This window comes from Meleagris gallopavo, chromosome 13 (genome assembly GCF_000146605.3).
Source record: "Meleagris gallopavo isolate NT-WF06-2002-E0010 breed Aviagen turkey brand Nicholas breeding stock chromosome 13, Turkey_5.1, whole genome shotgun sequence".
Taxonomy (NCBI): domain Eukaryota; kingdom Metazoa; phylum Chordata; class Aves; order Galliformes; family Phasianidae; genus Meleagris; species Meleagris gallopavo.
The window spans coordinates 15,473,201-15,492,848 of NC_015023.2; the positions used below are offsets into that span (position 1 = coordinate 15,473,201).

General features: G+C 35.7%; 1 protein-coding gene across 3 annotated transcripts in view; it reads left to right on the forward strand.

Annotated features, from left to right (window-relative positions):
* The window catches only part of CDH13 (cadherin 13), a 431,656-nt gene that overhangs the window by 238,425 nt on the left and 173,583 nt on the right, over nt 1-19,648 (forward strand). For 2 of the 3 annotated variants that reach the window (XM_010718092.3, XM_010718093.3), the window contains exon 6: nt 10,699-10,843. In XM_010718092.3, coding sequence (XP_010716394.1) covers nt 10,699-10,843 — 145 coding nt within the window. Of the gene's footprint in view, nt 1-7,433; nt 7,892-10,698; nt 10,844-19,648 lie in introns of those variants that run through there. The other variant, XM_019619816.2, reaches the window with a different exon arrangement.

The window sequence follows — 19,648 nt, forward strand, 5'->3', positions numbered from 1 at the left end:
TTGCTTAATAGTGATGGATTTATAAATAGGTTACTCTAAATAAAAGAAGTTATCTTATATTTCAACCAGTAATATGTTGATGAAAAGTAACCTTGCCAAGCCAAAGGAGAACACTTCATGGTCTAGCAAAAGCAAGTGAAGATGTAATTTGTATGTATGTATGTATATAATTCTTAATTCATTGTTATATTTTTGTAAGGATTTGTGTTCTTGGATAATTCAAGTTTTGGGACAAAAAAAAAAAAAAAAAGAAGAAAATAGTGTCTCAGTAGAGGACAGATCAAAATGATGCAAGGTTTAACAGATCAAAATGATGCAAGGTTTAACAGGTCAAAATGATGCAAGGTTTCTATTGTTTGGAAGATTTGTTTCTACATTATGCCCAATTTTCTAATCTTGTTCAGGTAACCTTGTTACCTAGAATTAAATTTCTCAATGTGGTAATTTAGGACTGATCAAAATCTCAGAAACAAAGCCAAGAAGTTCAGGGAGGTTCATGGAACTCAAACTAGTAATTATGCCTTAAAAGTATATGTGTGTGTGTCTGTATGTGTATATTTATATATTTTAACAGCTGATGTTTTTAACTATATAGCAGACTCTTGTTGATCATTTGGGAGCTAGACTAAAACTGTTTGACTACTCAAAGAGACCATTACTATGTTAATTTAGCTAATTCGAGGCCCATTGACTAAATCTTTCTTTATTGATATTTAATGTAGAGGGATGGTCCAAGATATTAAGTTGCATTAGGTTTAGAGAGAGAAAACAGGTAATTAGGAACAACATTTAGTTCAGGCTGCCCTTGGCATATTTTTCACTATGTACATACATGCAACTATCTTCACTAAAATAACATGAGGAAAGTGTTCAGATATTTCCTTTCTTCTTTACATGAAGTATATGGCTTGCCATTTTTGGTAAAGTGGAAGCAACAACTACTCTTTTTTTACTTTTACTGAAACAGAGAAACTGCTAAGCATTTGTCATATGGGATGTGCTAATCCATTTAGATGCTACCAGGAAGATCAGCTGTCTGAATTATGAAAGTATCTGCCATAGACATCCTCTTGGAAAAAAAAACAAACCAACCCGGCATGCTGTGAAATTCAGTAAAGCTGACTTTAGACAAAATCAACAAAAACTCATTTAGTTCAGAATAACAGGAAAAGATAAACAGTGTATTGTTGACTTCAGTGCTTGTAATAGCAAAGTCCAGGCAGAGAATACAGGAGGAAAATGAAAGCAGTGCTAACTGTGACTACTGCTCTGATATATTTAGCCAATCAGATGACAATACCCAACCTTTGTAATGTGGGAGAGTTTACAACCTCGTGGTTTGGAAGAATTTCAATAAACTCTCTTTTCCATGATTTATGTAACAAAAAATACAGTAGAGAATGAAGTATGCAGTTGGCATTTCCAGCACCTAAAACTTTTATCATTGGCATTGAAATATACTATCTTCAACACAGCAAAAAAGAGCATACAGCACTTGTTAGTGAAGAGTACAGTGAGGAAAGAAGTTTGTCCTCTGTGGAAGTAGTTGAGCTTTGTGGTCAAACAGGCAGGCTCTGGTTGGTAATGCAGGTCATTGGGCATCTGAGTGGTTTCCAAAGATTGAGAAAGAAGTTGGAATGAGAATTAGCAGATTTATGATACCAATAAACAAAAGCTGTATATTTTCAGACGTGAAACACGTCAGAGCTCATTACCATTGCATTTGGTGTGCTGAAGAAAGGGAATGGCAAACGTCTTGCAGCATAGCACAGTGTTTCAGAGCAACTCTCAGTGATGGGGTTTTTGTAGATAAGCAGTTTGAAAGAGTTTCATAACACTTGACCCTTATGCTTTGCAGTACATTCATGTAAATCTTATCACTTAGAAACAGAAATTTCATCTGTTTCTCTTTATCTAATTTTTATGGTCTAACCTTTAAAAAGATGAAATTTAAAAAAAGAAATGTATCTTACAAGGGTAATGCAAATACAGTACATTAAATACACTGATACTGTTTCAGATTTGAAGAGAGGAAACACTATTTTTTTCACAGAAAAAAATTTCTCAAAAAGAAAACATCCACTAGGAAGATCTTGTTTCCAAATTGCCAACTTTTTTTCTCTTTACTGACATTTAGAGGCCAAGATGCTTACTCCATCTTTAGGCAGGGCTTTGAAAGACTCCTGGCTGCATCTCATCACTTCAAATCTGATGGTGTACAGAGACGAGATGTCTGGCAGAGCCAGCAAGTTAGGCAGCAGCTTGCTACATGCCCTCCTATTTAACCTGCACAAGTGCTCTTGTGACTCTGTTGCTTTCAACTAGAGAATCTTAGTTCCGTATATATGAGATGGGTATAAGATGAGTGATCCTTGACTTCTAAGACTTTTCCTACTCATTTGTAGGAATAGATATGTTTAGCAGTAATAACAAAGTAAAATATATGTGTGATTTATAGCTGACATTTATACTGGCCTTTATTTGGTATGCCTAAATAAGTCATAGTTTTCTTGACACTGCTTCACTTAAGGTGTTGGATTTTGTTGGTCTGATTAGTTATGATCTCTCTCTGACCTTGTTGTTTCTTAAGTCTTTCTGAGAGATGAAATTTGCTCCACTTTTGCCACTTCCTACATGCTGTTTAGAGTGATTTTCAAGCATTAAGGACAGTGAGCAGAGCTTGAATACTGCTAGGAGTATTTAAAAGTAAAAAGCCGTTTTTCATCTTTTCTTACATACATGTCTCTGTTGTTTTTGTGGTGCTGCATAGAGCCTAAAAAATTCTGGCAGAGCTTATGCTTTAATCCTTTATTTCAGTCCTACTTCTTCTCTTTTTGATTTTTTTTAATTCAATATTTTTGTGGTGATTAGACTCAATTGCTTTGGTGAATCCTGATATCTTTTTTTTTCTCTCTCTCTCCTTCTTCCCACCCCCCTCTTTTTGAGGGGCTCAACATGTGTTCTCTTGTGATATGGGAAGATTTTAATTAGTTTTACATGATCATCCATAATACTTTGTGTGAAGTACATATGCTTTCATTTGAAGTGCTGTATTGCTCCACAGATTTGAGGGATGTCCTTGTCATTTATTCACTGAGGTTATTTTTGGAGTGGACATTCTAGTTTCATAACTTGTACAATATATAACAAAACATATGTTTCAGAAGTCATTTCAATTCTGTGTTTGTAGCTATATGAGGAACCCTTATAAATTTGCAGCATTATTATGCAAGGACATAGAAAATTATTTTCAGTTGTTGTTTTGTGTCGATGCAGCTGCAGAAAAGTGCTTAATGGGGGAAAAATGAGACCCTAACAAGACAATCAGGTTTTCAAAGCTCTTTTAAAGGTGTTTTGATGTTAATAAGATATATTACCCAGTCTTGTAAGGCACTTTGAAAGCTTTATTAAGATACCTGTTGGTCGCTTAATAACCTTTGTAAATCTAATTTTACATCACTTGCTCAGCAAGAGATAGAATCCAGCTATCAGTCTTGTGTTTGGAGATCAAAAAGCCTGGACTCAAGCTTGATTCAGATTTTGTCTGGTGTGTGGCTTTTGTGAAGTCATTTCATCTTTCCTCTCCCATCTTTTCCAATCTTATTTCTTTGATTTTCTTTTGAAATGTTCTGCTGTATAGCATCAGTTGGTCCCATCAGTTTTATCATAATGAATCAGGATACTTACAATCAGTTTAAATGCTTCACACCTCATTTATATCCACCAGTGAAATGGCAATGACAATTCTGAGACTTTTTGGAAGTCCTTATAGTGACTGAATTTGCTGGTCCCCAATTGCAGCACAATTTACCAGAGTCATGGGCTAGCTCTGCTGGCATGGTCATCTCAGTCTGCTGCATTGCATGGTGTGCTCAGGGCTTCCTGCAAAAAAGAAAAAAAGAGGAGAGACTTGTGATAATATCACTGTCTTCTCTACTCCCAGTTCCTTTGTTTACAGTCATTTTTGCAAAACTAACCAGTTAAAGCCAGCCTTCTCCTGTGCAATCTGACTGTTGGAAGTGTAGTGTCCCTAGACAGTGACATTCACCACTGCGACTGGATTTTATGAGAGTGAGCTTACTATTGCTTCATCTTATGCATAAAACTAAATATGCCATGAGCATAAGAAGCTACCTGGCATAAAGAAATATTTCTTCCAAATATTTAAATATTAAAAATATGACATTTTTAAAATGATGGTTACAAGAACTCACATGAATAAATCTTATTTACTCCAAACTAGTACAAGTAATGGAAAACACCACTTACTCCTCTATGACTAGATTTGCCTGTAGTCCTTAAAAATTCTCAGGAGTGTGTTGTTAAAACATCACATGAATTTATCAATTTCATTTTTCTTTTTTTTCTTCCTTTTTTTTTTTTTGTATATGCAACAAAGTCTCTAGGAAATATAAAGTTATTTGTTGTATTTTTCAATGAGCTGAAACATTAAAAAAAAACAAACAAAACAAATGTGATACTGGATTTAATGCTGTCCTATAGTAAAGGCAGTGTTCATTTTTATATAAGCTTTCTATGACTTCATACACAGAGTACTATTATCTTATTTTCTCTGAGATTTATGCCATCATTCTCTTTTTGTGTTTTTTTTTCTTTTTTTCTTTTTTCTGCTTTATTTTTCCTTCTCATTCTGTGATCTTGTTCACAGAAAAGGGGCCTTTCCGTGCTGACAGTAGAGAAAAAAATCAGGACTAGAAGTCTATAAGAAAATAACACCTTTCTAGCAATATTATGATGTAGAGACACAGCTGTGGAAAAAAAAAAAAATACTGCGACACAGAGAACATTACAGAATATACATTCAATTAGATGGTGAATTCTTAACTGCTTAGTTTACTGCTATGAAGGAATTTAACATATATATATAAAATCTAAAATGTATAGTATTTTATCTTCATTTTTGCATCAATGGGCATATTTCAGTGAGGGCATTTTCCAGGCACATTCTTTGAAGTGAACTGCAGATCAAGAGGGGTTGCTGGTGGTAGAAGACAGGTAGTGGTACTGCTGGTGTGGAATAAAGAGTCTGGAAAATTCAAAGAGCTCTTATAACTAGCTTAATGACTCAAGATTTGTCTTCATGCTGACACTGAGGAAGATCTGTCTGCCAAGATGTAGTGGCTTTTCAGGATGGCTAATGGCAGGTTTTTTCAAAGAGATGGAGGATTTCTGATGTTGTTGCAAGGCAAAAGAAGTTCACGTAGAATGGGCTTTTGGAAGTCATGTTAGATAAGGCTTTCTAGGAAAGGTTAGTGGTATTTTTCATCAATTCTTCTTTCCTCGTGTTATCTCTCTTATAACTTTGCTCTTGGGGCTTAATACTCCACTCCTGGATGCACCTCCCCTTCCTACAAAAAGCGGTTTTGCTGTTAAATGACATTAAATGTCCTACACACATCACATGAATAATTACATTAAACATGCTGTATCTTTCTCCTCTATTGATGTATGGTCTCATTATAAAGAATTAGACCATTCATTTCAGTTTGTTTTGCTCTTATTTCTGCAAAGAATAGCTCTGACAGGCTGGGGGAAGTAAACTAACGTGCCCTTTTTTCCCCATCTAGCAGTGTAAGCACATACATCTACCTACTGTTTCTGCAATTTTGTTTTGTTTTTCTTAATGAAATTTAAGTTATGGGAAACAAGTTAAATATCATAAAGAATGCAAGTTCAATACTTGTTTCATTACTTGGAATTACTTGCTATATTTCACTTCACAAACCAGGATAGTATGGCATTGAACTTTCAGTCTATTTTGAGGATTCAAAATATTAAGACCACTACCTTTAAAATAAGGGTAAGAAATCAATCTCTGACTGTTTATAATATTAAATTCCTCGTCCTTTTCACAAATCTTGTATAATGTATCTGCAAAGCTTTGTATCTGACATGGTCAAAGAAGATGAATTGACTCTTATCTCATGAATCGTTTGTCATTCTTTTCAGAGACAAAAGTTGTTCTGTAGTAATTTTTGTTTATTAATACACATAATTAAATGATATTTCCAAGGGAATAGAAAATGTGAAATAGAAGTCAGCTGATCTCAAGTAAGATAAGTCAGTGCAAACTGTTACCAAGGGCTTTGTAAAGGTTGTTAAATCCTTCACATCATTTAGAGGCTTCAGAACTGAACTCATTGTTACAGTTTGTTATGTCATTGGAAAGGTTATGGTGTGATCTAAGGGAATACTACTTAGAGGTAGTTTGAGGGATGTCCTACTTCATATAACCAGCTTACTTACAGAATTTGTTTTGCATTCTTCATTTTAGACTTCGGTTTTTCAGATTTGCCGAGTAGAATTGAATTATGATGCTAACATAAAATTATCTGATTCTTGAAATACCAATTTGGAAAATCTTGTATATTCAGAAACATTTCCATAGTTGTTCAGAAAGAAAAGGCTTCTTTGGTCTTTAATCTTCTCTTGTTATCGGAGGTTAAACAAACAAACAAACAAACAAAAAAGTAGAAAAACAGAAACTGTGTGAATTATTGCTCTGGAATCTTTTCCCACTGTAAAATCCTACAATATTGCTTTCTTCAACGTGTAGACTGTATGTGGTTGCAGTCTATACGTTGCTCAGCTTACTGCTGTTTACATAGAAAGATGTAAGCAATCACAGAAGGCTCAGCTGCTGTTTTAATTAGATTTCCTAGTGAAATCTCCAGTTCTGGAATTCTTCAAAGACGTTATATAGAGAGTCATGTAGAGATAAGCATGAAGCTCATGAGATGAAATCTGTATTTTCTGTGTGAGGAACTTAAGCATTTTTGTGTAATAAGGCAGGCTGTTTACGCCGGGACTGGCTAATTAATCCCTTTGCACCTATGATCTAATTCTAAATATAAGACCAAATTCTATGCTGTGCTTTTTGGCAACACCTGTACAACCTTTTGGAGGAAATCAATGCCCTGTTTGTGAGCAGCTTGAGATACAATTATTTGTACCAATTAGAAGTGTTGTTTTGTTTTTAAATCTTTTCTCTCTCCTTTGTGCCATGCAATAATCAGCTAATATTTTATCCATATCCTTAAAAGCAGGAAATTTAATTGCAGTTTATTTCTGTGTCTAAATTATTGCCTCTCTTGAGTTTTATAAGATAACCGCAGCCAATCTTTAAAAAGCTTTTCAACATTAAAAAAAACCCTCTTTTCCTACCTATTCTGTACCTCACCCAGCTGCACTCGATTCACCTCTCCATCAGCACTGGGGTGAGGGCACAAAAACTGATTGGCTGAGGTAAATCCAAAACACCTGAGAACACTTTGTGCCCCTTTGCTTTAATACACCCACACCTGTGTTCCTGGGGGAGGGGGTTCAGCTGCTCCTGATTGCAGAGCTGCTGCAGAGCTTTCTGGAACCATCCCGAAGCTCAGTGGGAAGCAGCCCGGCTTCTCCTCACACAGCAGCTTGGCTGTCCTGTGGGTGGTGCCATTCTGGGAAGCTGCTCTTTGCACTGGTGAAAATAACTGAATATTGGGGTGGTTTTTGGTGTTTTTGTGTGAAGATAGGTGTGAGGGACGTGCAGGAAAGCCATCTGTTAATCAAACTGGAAGAAGTCCTGGAGAAGCTCTCACCAGCAGCAAAATTTCAAATTAGAAAGCAGTTAGTGAATAAAGAACCCATATTAGGCTTTGAAGATAATCAAGCACTAAAAGATATTCTAGGTTTAGTTATGAAAAGCTTTAGATTCATGGTGTAATTTGGTGTGGGCCATTGGCTGGCTGGCTGGCTGCAGAGAAAAAGCAGACATTTATATGCAGAGGAGGAATGGGGCCATCCAGAATCACTTCACCAAAAGCAATTAAATGAAGGGAAGCAGCCATCCTGAGAAGAAAAACCTTGGAAACTGCTTGAAGTAATGGTAAGGATGGTGCTGGCTATCTTTCCTTTTAATGTTGTTGCTGAGTGCAGGAGTGGGAAGGAGCCAAGCCTCTGTACAGTATAGGAGAGTGCTTCAAACAGGTTTGTGCTGCTTTGAGTAACTTTACTGAACTTCAAGTGAAACTCTCACGTCTGAGGTGATGAGAAATCACCTCATTGCAGGTATGAGGAGGAAAATAGTGCAGAATGTCAGGACGTTCCTTTTAAGAAGGGAAGAGAACTGAGGAGGGGATGGAGAGAAATAGGCTGGGATCTGTTACTGCCCGCAGTTATCAGTGTTAACGTTGCTTCACCTTGTTTTATTGGTGTGCTTAATTTTGTCTGTGCTTCTCAGCTCTGTGAACGTCAGCGGTCAAAGTCTGCTTTGTATCCTGGGGTGCTGATGTGCGTTGTGAGAAATGTGGTGTTCTTGTAAACGCCTGACTAGCTTTTGTAGTTTGTAGGTATTTTTTTTTGTCAGAAATGAAATTGAGGTTTGGTCTTCAGTGTTTCTGAAAACATGGCTGCTAGATTCATATGGATGTAACTTTATGAAAGTAACTCCATAACTTTAAAGTTGAAACATGAGGAGTTTAGTCAATCTGACTTAATAAGAAATATATCTGCGGATTTTTTTTTTTTTTGTCAGTTTGCCTAAATCTTTGCTTACCACTTCTCTTTAGTTATGTTGTTGGAATCAGGAGCTTAGATGCTTTCTGTATGTTCAGTTACAGTCTGTTGCTATTAAAAGAGTGCAGTAGCTCTGGTATATCAGTCAAGTTTTACATTAAAACTAGATGAGCTTTTCTTCTTTACTAAAAGACTGATGTATTGTTCCCCTGATAGTTAGATGCAATATAATTTTTCATGTGGTTTTATTTACATCCTCTTTAAAGTCACCTGTTTTCCCTGCCAATAGTATCTTTTTCTTAAACACTTCTTTCCTTTGCATGTGTTTGGATGTTAAGGTGTACTTTCTGCTTTTCTTTGGTATTGTTCTGATGTTGGATTTGGAGAGAAGGTGGGAGAGGGGGAGGCAAGATCTAGACAAGCCTCTTCTGCATAGGAGTCAGGTGAAGACAGATGGTCCTAATTAGGTGCTGTGGCCTTATGGCTCTTTTTACATAATACTCAGGGTTCTACGGGTTATTGTACAGGGACTAATAAAATCTTCTGTCATATTAACAAAATGAAGCAGATTGTGTAACAGTTTCCATGGACCTCTTATCAGAATCTTTTTGGCCAGTGGGACTCAGACTTAATAGACATTGCCATGGTCAAGTAGATCTATTTTGGTTATTAGTAAAGATCTCCAATTCTCTTCTTTAACCTGTGGAAGACAAATCAACAAACGTTAGATCAGCCTTTGCTTTAGATCACTCGCAGTTTCTATGAAAGCAAATAGTTACTTTAAACTTTGTTCTTTCCAGTGAGCAGTATAGCTACTTAATTTTGAGAGAGATTAAGAGTGTGTTATCTTTAGAAAGTGAATTTGCACAAATTTCACAGAAAAATCTTGCTATTCTTTCATTCCCCAAAGCAATTAACATTATTCTGATGAGTCAACATTTACTAAGATAAATCTTTTTGTCAGCAATTCCTAACTGTATCTGAAAATGTATCTAGATTTAATGTAGATCAATAACAACACTGCATTTTCCTTCCTAATCCCCATCACATTATATGCAATACTGAGATTATTACATTGACTTCAGTGTCCAGCATTAAACAAACCCAGGAAAGTGAAAGGGCACATGCCCTTTAAATCTTGAGCTGTGCCAATGCCACGTGAATCAGTTGTCTTCATTTCAGAGGACATCTTAGCTTTATAGCTGTTAAGCTCTATATACAGCCAAAAAAAAAACAACAAAACAAACCAAGCAAAAAAAGAAAAAAAAAATTGAGAAAATCCTCCAAGAATAATTTCTAGATAAGTGAGAATGAGCAGAGTGAGTAGATGCTAAAATGGCCTGTGACACTATTTACAAATAGTGTCTATGATAGCTTATTCATAACATGAATACTCCTACTCGTGCCTCACAAATTTAACTATGAATGTGGAATGTAATTACAACATACATGGGTATGTGATATAATAACCACCTATTTTAATAAGGAATTAGAATTCTGACCTAATTCTTTCCTAGCACAATTTATCACTAACTTATAAATAACTTACAGGTGTAAGACATGGCAATGAAGAATAAATTAATAGAATAAAAAATGCTCAGAGACTTCCAACCCCGACTGCTACCACTGTCTCACGGAAAGACTGGAAAAGAGTGGTTTTAACATCCATATCAAGGTTCACTTTCAGGCTGGCTTAACTACTACATTAAAGAGTTGAATCTAGGGATGGGTAGAATAGGTGAGGATGATAGCTGCCTCTCTGATATGTTTATTACTTTTTTTACAGATGTCATGGTGGGGAGAGAATTGCAGATATGCAATGCTGCTGCAATCGAAATTGACCTTTTCTGTTATCATGTATGAGAAGTTTTAGTATGGTTTGTCCTGATGACTAAGTTTTAGTAACTTGTGTTTTTTCCATTGTGTGTGGATTGATATGTAATCTTCAGACAATAAGCTATCTTCAAGCTACTGGAGGGTGTCTTGATGTGAATATACATTTATCTTTTGCTTAGATTTAAAGTCTGCTCTGAGCCCAGTCCAAAATAGTGGGCTGCAAGTGCTGTACCTGGTGGGATCTGGTAACCACACCACTGATGGGAACTATTTTTCTCTTACCCTTCAATGTGATAAGGAACCAGTAACTTACTCCTTCCCCTCTCCTTTTTGTTTATACAGCTGGAAGTTGAAGTAACAGATTTAAGTGGGAAAATCATCGATGGCCCAGTCCGCCTAGATATTTCTGTTATTGATCAAAATGATAACAGGCCAATCTTCAAAGAAGGACCCTATATTGGTCATGTCATGGAGGGATCCCCTACAGGTAAGTTCATAATGATTTTTATAAATAAGCCTTGAGAAATTGTGTTGATAAATGCATTATTTCCATGTTGTGTGATCTTCTTTGCTGATTTTATGACTCATTAAATTCTTCTCCTGATTAAGAAAGTAAGAGCAACCTGTTCTGGACAATAGATGATTTTTTTTTTTAAATTCTCTGGCAAAAAAAAAAAAAGGCAAAATTAATATGGTATAGTTTGGAATGACAACTGTGGTTTAGATTTGTGATTTGTATCTGGAATCAGTGAAGACAATTTCTTGAATGTGATTATGATTCAAATCAAATTGCATATAGAATTTGCTGTTCAGAATGGGAATTCTACCTTTTTCTTTCTGTTTAGTTATAAGCAGGACCAGTTTTATTTGTTTATATAGTACAAGGCAAGGTAAATAACAGGAGTAAATAGAGTATTGTGAAATTTTAGCATTGTAGTGAGGATTCCGCAGTGACGAACTTCAGTATTTCATAGAACACTTGCAACAAAGCACACTGACAATTAAAGTCAGTAGTGAAAATGTTCTGATTAAACTTACTTTTACTGAATTTCATCATCAAATAAGATACTATTCCAGATGTCAATTTGAGCACAAATGACAGTCCTAGCTAAAGTTTTCCTGCAGATGCAGGCTGAATTTGTTCTTTTGTCCTCAGCTGTTGTGCAATTTTGTCAGTTGTTAAGCAGCTGTTGTGTTCCACTCCAGAGATATCTTTGTGTTTGTAAGCACTAATTTTATAATCACACTATAATCTTGATCTTGGTGCAAGAATTCCATGTCACTCCACGGACCTTAATGGGAAATTCTATTTCTCTACATTCTGCAGAGAGTAGAACTGTGCACTACATATGTCTCCCTATCTGTGATTGAATGCAAGGTCTTAACTGATAAGCTGCAAAGTTGGTGGCTATATATTTAAGAACAAAAGCCTTGGAGAAATAGGCTTTTTTAATCCTGTTTGTTTTTTTTTTTTCTCCTCTTGAATACTGATGTCTCTCATCTCTTGTAAGAGATTGAATTCAACATACATTAGTATATCAGGGAAATAATAGTTGAGCCTGATTCAGTGACATTTATGGCTTTTTTATTGTCTGTAATGGGTTTTGTATTAACTATACCTATAATTTTTCACCTTTTTGTTTTCTAAGTTATGACCCAGTTTATTTCCTATTGATCTCTGATCTATCAATCTGCCATTTCTTGGGTGTAGGGTCTGTGCCCTACTGCAGACTTACCTCAGTAAGTTCATGTGTGACTCATCTTATTGATTACATAAGCAGGTGAAAACTTTTGGATATGTTTCAGTAAAGATAGGAAAGTGAAGGCTGGTTGAATGAATGTGGCACTCAATTCAATTGCTGTAAGCATTTAGCAGAAATTATTTTAAACCTACTTGATGTTATATTACTTAAAACAGTATGCTGCAAGCCTAATAGAGTAAAAGCTTAACTGGGGGGAAAAAAATGCTCAAGAATTGCATGAAAAAAACAAACAAGAAGACCCACTTGCTTTCCATGATGGACAATAGCATGAGCACACTGCATTGTGTTCCAGGACTGGCAGATGTCTATAAATAATTGCTGGAAATGTGGGGACGCTTAAAGACCTTAGAAGCAAACAGAAGGAATTAAGAATGGTGGCCTTTAGGAAAGTTCAGTATCATAAATTGTTTAGATTGTTAAAGTATGGGGTCAGGATGCACTGAGTAAATATTATTGATAGGTATGAATTTTGTAAGTGTGCATGGCGATGATTCAGATAAATGAAACCTGATTCTGAACTTGGCAGCTTCTCATTGGGAGCGACATGACAGGATTACTTTTTCTAATACCTCATCTGACAGCAAGAAGTTTAGTATGTAAATTAATATAAATGAGGTTGGGTGTGATAGATTATAATCAAAAGATACCTGGAAAGTTAAGCTACAAGAAAGAAAGGTTGGCCTGGTAATATGGCAAAGATAGGTAAGACATCCTGATCTCATATGCACCAGTTGCCATCCTTGATGCATTTCAAATATTATGCTAGAGTTTTCTGGACTGTGGTTTTTCATTCCTTGAAATGCTTTCTGATCTTTGAATTAAGGTCACTAAAGTTTTAAAATGACTAATATTGTGTTGAATCTGGTGAACTCCCCAGACCTACTTCTTTCTTGAGACCTATAATTCCAATAATATGGGAGAAACTGCAGGGGTGTTTTTAAGAGCTTTCACAAAGAGCCATCAGAAGAGAATAGTAAAGCATAAGTACCTTTTTATCCAAGGTAAAAGTAACATCTGAAGCTTCCCAGTGCCTTCTGATTCTGTCTGCATCAGTGTTAAGGTGGTACTTCTCCATACTTCAGTCTTTTGTCACAAAAGTTACTGTATGTGCGTCCTTGTGCAGTTTTTTCATACAGTGCACACGTTTTGAAAATAAAGATGCTCTTCCTAGGAGGTTAGCTGGGAGAGGCAGTACAGGATATCAAAACCGAAACAGCATTTAAAAAAAAAATGCTGTCAACATCCACTTCTTTAGCAAAAGAACTTAGCATTGTTTTGTGGTGCGAGTCTGAAGAGGAATGCAGGTTATATGTACGTATTATGCTTATTATTTGTGCTTTGCTGAATTTTAAATTATGACTGGATGATTTCCAGAGTTCCACACACAAAATCTGTGGCTGAGTTGGAGGAATGAAAACAGCAAAATTATTTCACCAAATAAAATTGTTTGTACAGCACAGTATGCAGGGGGAAGTACTTTAAAAGCAGTTTTAATGAAGATTGAATTCATGGCCATTAACAGAATAAAATACAGATGTACATTTTGATAAATCCTATCGTACTTCTAAGTAAGGCATGTACTTGAATATGGCTGACATCAGTGATCTTAAAACAGTGGAAAAAATAAACTGAAGACAATTACAGAAAATGGCTTTTGTGCTTACAGTGTATAAAAAAGAAAAATCAAATAAATGCTACTTTTTATATTTCTTTTAATATCAGGAATTACAATCAACTCTTTGGAGTATGCTGCTAAAAAACAAAACCCAAAACAACAGCTTCCCTGCTGTGTGTTGTGGAATTACTTTGTCTGATGCAGGAATATTGACATATTTGAGTACTAGAAAGTAATTTAATATATTTGGTGTGAATTTTAATTATAGGAGGCTCATCATACCAGAAACTAAATATTTAATAGCTTGCTGACAAAGCCCTGTCTTGTTCCCAACTGGGTGGGAATGGTCTGCTGACTCTGGGGAAGTATGTATCTCATTCTATGCTTATCATTTATTATACTATCTTGGTCCAGATTACTTTTTACTTCCAAGCAGAAAGAACTTTTCAACCTGTTTGTGTTTTTTTGTTTTTTTTTTTAATTCATTTAATTTTATTTGTTAAAAGGGAAGGCAGGAAGGTAAGGAGGAAAGCTTGTATAGGTACAATTTAGTTTTAGATCCCATGTATAATGCAGAGCTCAAAAATAATTCAATGATGCATATTCTGGAAAAGATTTTTCAGCCTTGAACCACTTTGGCCTTACCTTTGACTAACAGATTTTCTGAAATTGTGAGCGTGCATTACGGTCTCTCTTCTAGATGGTGTTCAAGCTGTTTTTTGAACATCTATTAATTAATTTTCAGTTTCTACCACTTAGCTGCTAAAGGGATATAAAGACTGAGTTCACATTTCACACTAAAATATTCATATTTTTTCTAAAATCAGCAGTAGAGAACTTAAAATTATATAGAGGTCTGAGCTGTGAAGCTGCAGTGTCTCAGCAAATCCACCTCTAAACTACCTCCAAGTTAATACTTGAACTTGTGCTTTCTTATTGCAAAACAATATCTCTTGCAGCAGTAATGAAATTTTTATCAGAGATTTGAAAGCTCAAATGTCAATTTAATTACGAAACGTTACTGTGAGCCGCTGTGGAAAACAAAAGTATAAACTGTTTCAAAGAATTTGATAAATCTATGGAGAAAAACTTCATAGATGGCTTAGTTATTCAGATGGTGGTATTTAATGAGACTCTGGCCCAGGAAGCCTCCAAGTTAAAGGAAATAAAAGGATACTGAGATCTGACTTTGGCGATTCAAATCTTTCTCAAGTGTATTTTCCCTAATCATCTACTGAGGGAGATGGAATGTTTTGGTGTAACCCAGCATGGCCTCTTGTATGTTTTATGTACAAACGTAGGCAGTTTCATGCATACTTTTAAAACTTGTTTAACACAGCCTTTTAGCAGTCTTGCTTAGGACCAATCATCTGCATTTCAACAAAATTGTACTTCAAAGCTTTTCCATAATCTAGCCAGTACATATAGTGGACATGAACTGGTTAGACACATCTGTAATGCTAACCTTTTAATTTCTAAACAGAAGCCACGTGGCTAATTATGCATAGCTGTTTTGTATACAGCAACAGAAACTTGTTCCCATGGTTGTGTGGTGTAAAATGTCTTTAAATTACTGTGAGTACTGCGTGCGTATACTTGTATACACACTACATATTTTTATATATATGGAATATGTATATATTAGACAATATTATATAAGAGCTCTCAAACACTTATTTAATCTTTTAGTAGACTCTTGGGGTTTTGGTATTTTCTAATTATTGTTTATATTCATAGTGAAAAGGTATGTTATGAATCTATAAATAATGTTCTACTTTATTATAGCAGCCAAGGTGATACATCAAATATAATCCACCTATGTTTCTTAGAAGAATTTGAGATAAACAAGCAATTGAGGTACTACCTAGTCACACACAGGTTGTCATGCCCATGCCAATGTGGTTCAACATGTACATTGAGCAAATTTAAGTAATCTCAAGTGTAGTAATTAATAGCTCACTCAAACTGAGTATGTGGTATTAGCATCTGTGCTCAGGAGTCTGCACTTCACCCCAGGGTTCAATTATTCTTGATTTCCAGCAGAAATACTGAGAAAAGGCTTCAGATCACCTCAGGTGCACAGGCTGCCATGGCTGGCCTGTTTGCAAGAAATAGGGAGCCACCACCTTCTTCAGCACCAGGCAGAAAGTTCACTTAGGTTTCTTCTAACTCTTTAGTGAACAACTGTTTAGTTTGCTTGCTGTCCTTCCTGCTAAAAGGAGCTTTCCCCTTCCATCTTCTACTCACAGTTGTATATCAATAATTAGTCTTGTGGCCAGATCAGCAGTCATACCTTATGCTGAAGGCTATGAATACATTAGGGTCTCTTTATCCTGGACATTTCACAAAGAGTATTCACTGTAGTGTACTGTAAGGAACAGAAAAATGAAAACAAAGATAGCTCTTTAGGCTCTTTTGACATTATAACCCAAGTTAAATAAAAATAAGAATGTTTCTTAATTAAAGAATAAATGTGGATTGCTTTTTGTCTATTTTCTAAGGGCTGGGATCCTTTCTGGTTACCTGAAAAACTAGGTCTCAGGAGTGTGACTGTGTAATACAATCTGTAATTCTTTGCAGATGAATATACATGTGTTAATAAAGTTTCCAGTGTGATTTTCATCTGCTGATGTACCCCTTACATTAGCAGAGAAGGATGAACTTAAAAGGTTTGAGTAGCTTAGACACATGAGATGACCTTACCCATAAAATCAATTCATTGAAAGATTGGAGAGAAGGATGCCACAGCCCTCTTGATAGACTTGATTAGTGATATAGAAACTTGGTTTGTGTTGATTCAGAATCCCTGCTTCTGGATGCTGTCTTCCATTGCCTATCCAAGGCCAGCAGCCCTGCAGGCTCTATGGCAAGTTGTGCTTTTAGGCAGCAGTTGTCAGCATCCACACAGCAGTGTTTCATTCAAACCCTTTGAAGTGTGTGAAGGTGGTGTTAAATCTTTGCAGCTTGCAATCCTGTGCAATATTTTTATTACATGATTTGGAGTCTGATGGCAGTAGGTGCAGCAGCTGAAGCACTATCCCCACTTCCTTGTCTTCTCTCTCAGCTGGATGTAAATCTTGGAATTTTGTTACTGGGTTTTATAACCATGGGGCATCATTTCCTTTGACAGTAATGCTATGGTGTGGCCACTATTCCAAGTGCTGAACAGAAAAAGCCCTGTAAATTGTCAGTGCAGGCAGGGTTTGACTGCCTTAGCACACTATGCCAGGGCCAGCCAATAGACAAACTCAGGCTACTTTTATTGTGAAAGAGATGCATAACTGAATAGAAAACACACAATTGTGGGATGGCAGGATTATTTATTGCCTTGCAGGTTAAATTGATTATTTTTCCTAGTATTATTTGAAAAGTACTGTCGGATCATGTCTCTCTCATGAGAGAGAGAGAGAGAAGGAGAAATTCTGTTTTTAAACTTTAAGTTCATCTTTTTTTTTTTCTTTTCACGTTTCTCCCTGTATTTCACACCTCCCTTGGTATTTAAATTGCACTGCGTACTCCCAAGATGTCAAAGGGCAATTGTACATTGGTACAGCTGGCTGTGAGATATGAAAAATATCCTTAGAATGACTGGGCAAGTTATGAGTTGATTGCATAGTACAAGTTCTTCAAAGAAATATTCATAGTACAATTTTGTTATTATATGTGAAGCAAATTCCCCTTACACTTCCCATCCAAAACAAAATAAACCCAACCCCATGTTTGTTACTTTTATTTTTAGCAACTCCAGAACATCAAGTGTATATGTAATCAAAACAGTTGCCAGAAATGACATGTTTGAAGCCAATGTATATACTTTTTGTCTATTTTCTACTTACGAATGACTGAGATAACAGATGATGGTCTGTTTGAAAAAATCTTTGAGGAGTTTGAAATTTGTCTCAGTTTTTCAATTACTCAAAAAGCAAAAGTATTCAAGTTCTCCTTGAAGAGAATTGCACCAATGAATCTAAATTAATTCAACTTCGAAGTCATCTCAAAGAAATTGATAAGAAAATGTCATAGTGGAACAATTTCACATAGTTGCTTTTAATACTGAATTGTTTTTCTGATTCTCTCCATATAAAAATTGACCTAATCTTTCAAAATGTTTCAGTTGCAACAGAATTGCAACAAAGCTGTATATTTCATTATCATAATAGTTCCAATAAATGTTCTTCACGTTTTTCTGCAAAGAACATTTGCTTTGATTCTTACTATTATTATGTCTCTGTAACACTTCAAATCAAATCACTGTGTAAGAAAAATAAGAACCATAGAATAGTTTGTGTAGGTTTCAACTGCACTAACTTATCTGACAGCATTACGATATACCTGCTCCTTCTTGAAGTATTCCACCTCTGGTTTTGGTTCATAGCCTCTGTTAGAATCTTGTTTTGAAATTGTTGATTAATCCCCTAGTGCTGGTCAGAAGTACGTGACTTTGTTAGCTGAGTGTGTGCTCCATCCTAGTAAATTACTTAGATGTGGTACGTAATTACTGCCGTAGTAATCTGACTTCACTTTCTGTCGGATGGCTTTGCCACCAGGGCTTTGCAGAAATAGGTGTTTTTTCCCTTTTATCGCATCACAGCAAGTCAACTTACAAATTCTTTTTGTCAGTAATTTTTGGTAAGTAGTAAGTCTAAAAAAACAAAACAACAACAAAAAAAAACAAAAACAAAAAAAAAAACTCAGTCTTGCCTTCCAGTGTAACTGTGATCTCATGTGAATTGTAGATGCTCTGCTATCACTAACCTTCTTAGCTGCTTATCAAATACAGTCTTTGTCTTTATTTTCTCAACCTAGAAACACTGCAGATGAATGGCCAAATGAATGGCTTTCTTTTATAGACAAATATTTGACAGTGCGAAACGGGGAGCCTGGATCTTAAGTTTTCTGACAGGAACAAGAATGTTCTTTTCTTTTGCTTGCAGTGTATCCATGCTCCATAGTGGCAGTATCTGTAGTACCACAGAGAAACAAAATGGGAATTGCTGGGTGAAGTTTATCTGTTAGTTTCCTGCGTGGAAGCTCTGAAAGAGAATCAGAATATGTTGATTGTATTAAGAGTGAAAAACAAATTCTAGTTTTAATATCTTTTCTTTTAAATCATAAAAGGAATTTCATGGAACCCTGGCAAGGAAATCTATTTTTAACATGATTTTGAAACTTAGAAACACTGTAGAAGTCAAAGCTATTTTAGTTAATGAAATCATTTATACAGTGCGGGCTTTGTCCATGGGGCTGTGTGATTACTTCTTCAATTAATGTTGATTATATATTTTCTTCCAACCTACTTGAGGGTGTTAATCTTATTAAGTACATGGGCAAATAATATTTTTTGGCCTCCTTGCTTCAGGTCTCAATAGAGTAATTATACTTGATATCGCAGATAGTGGTGAGGTATATTTTTCCCAGATGGGTTAGATGTTTATAAGAGATGTGTTGACAAACAAAAACCCAACCCTGCAAATTCAGTTTGTCAAACCTACTTTTCTCATGAAGCTATCTTGATTTGTTGTATGAAGCTGTAATTTATCACCTATAGGGGCAAACCGCTCTTATGGGCTTTGAAACTGTTACAAATGAGTGAATTCCATGATACCGAGAATGTTTGTTCAAATTAATTTATTTTCTTTACCCCAGGAATTACAGAATTGTCTTTCTTTAAAGTTCTTTTTATTTTTGAAGATGTCATTTGAATGCTCTCCATATGTCATTTCTTGCCATGACTGCTGTGCTACTGTGGCTTATCTGAGGAGTTTGGGATGCAAACGAGAGACTTAGGTTAAAGGAAGTGTTAATAAAAGATCATTTTTTTTTTTTCTGTCAAACAACAGTTCTTTCTATCAGTAAGATCTGGTGTTCTGGGGACGATGTAAGCCTGGATCTGTTAATAGAATATAAACAAAAA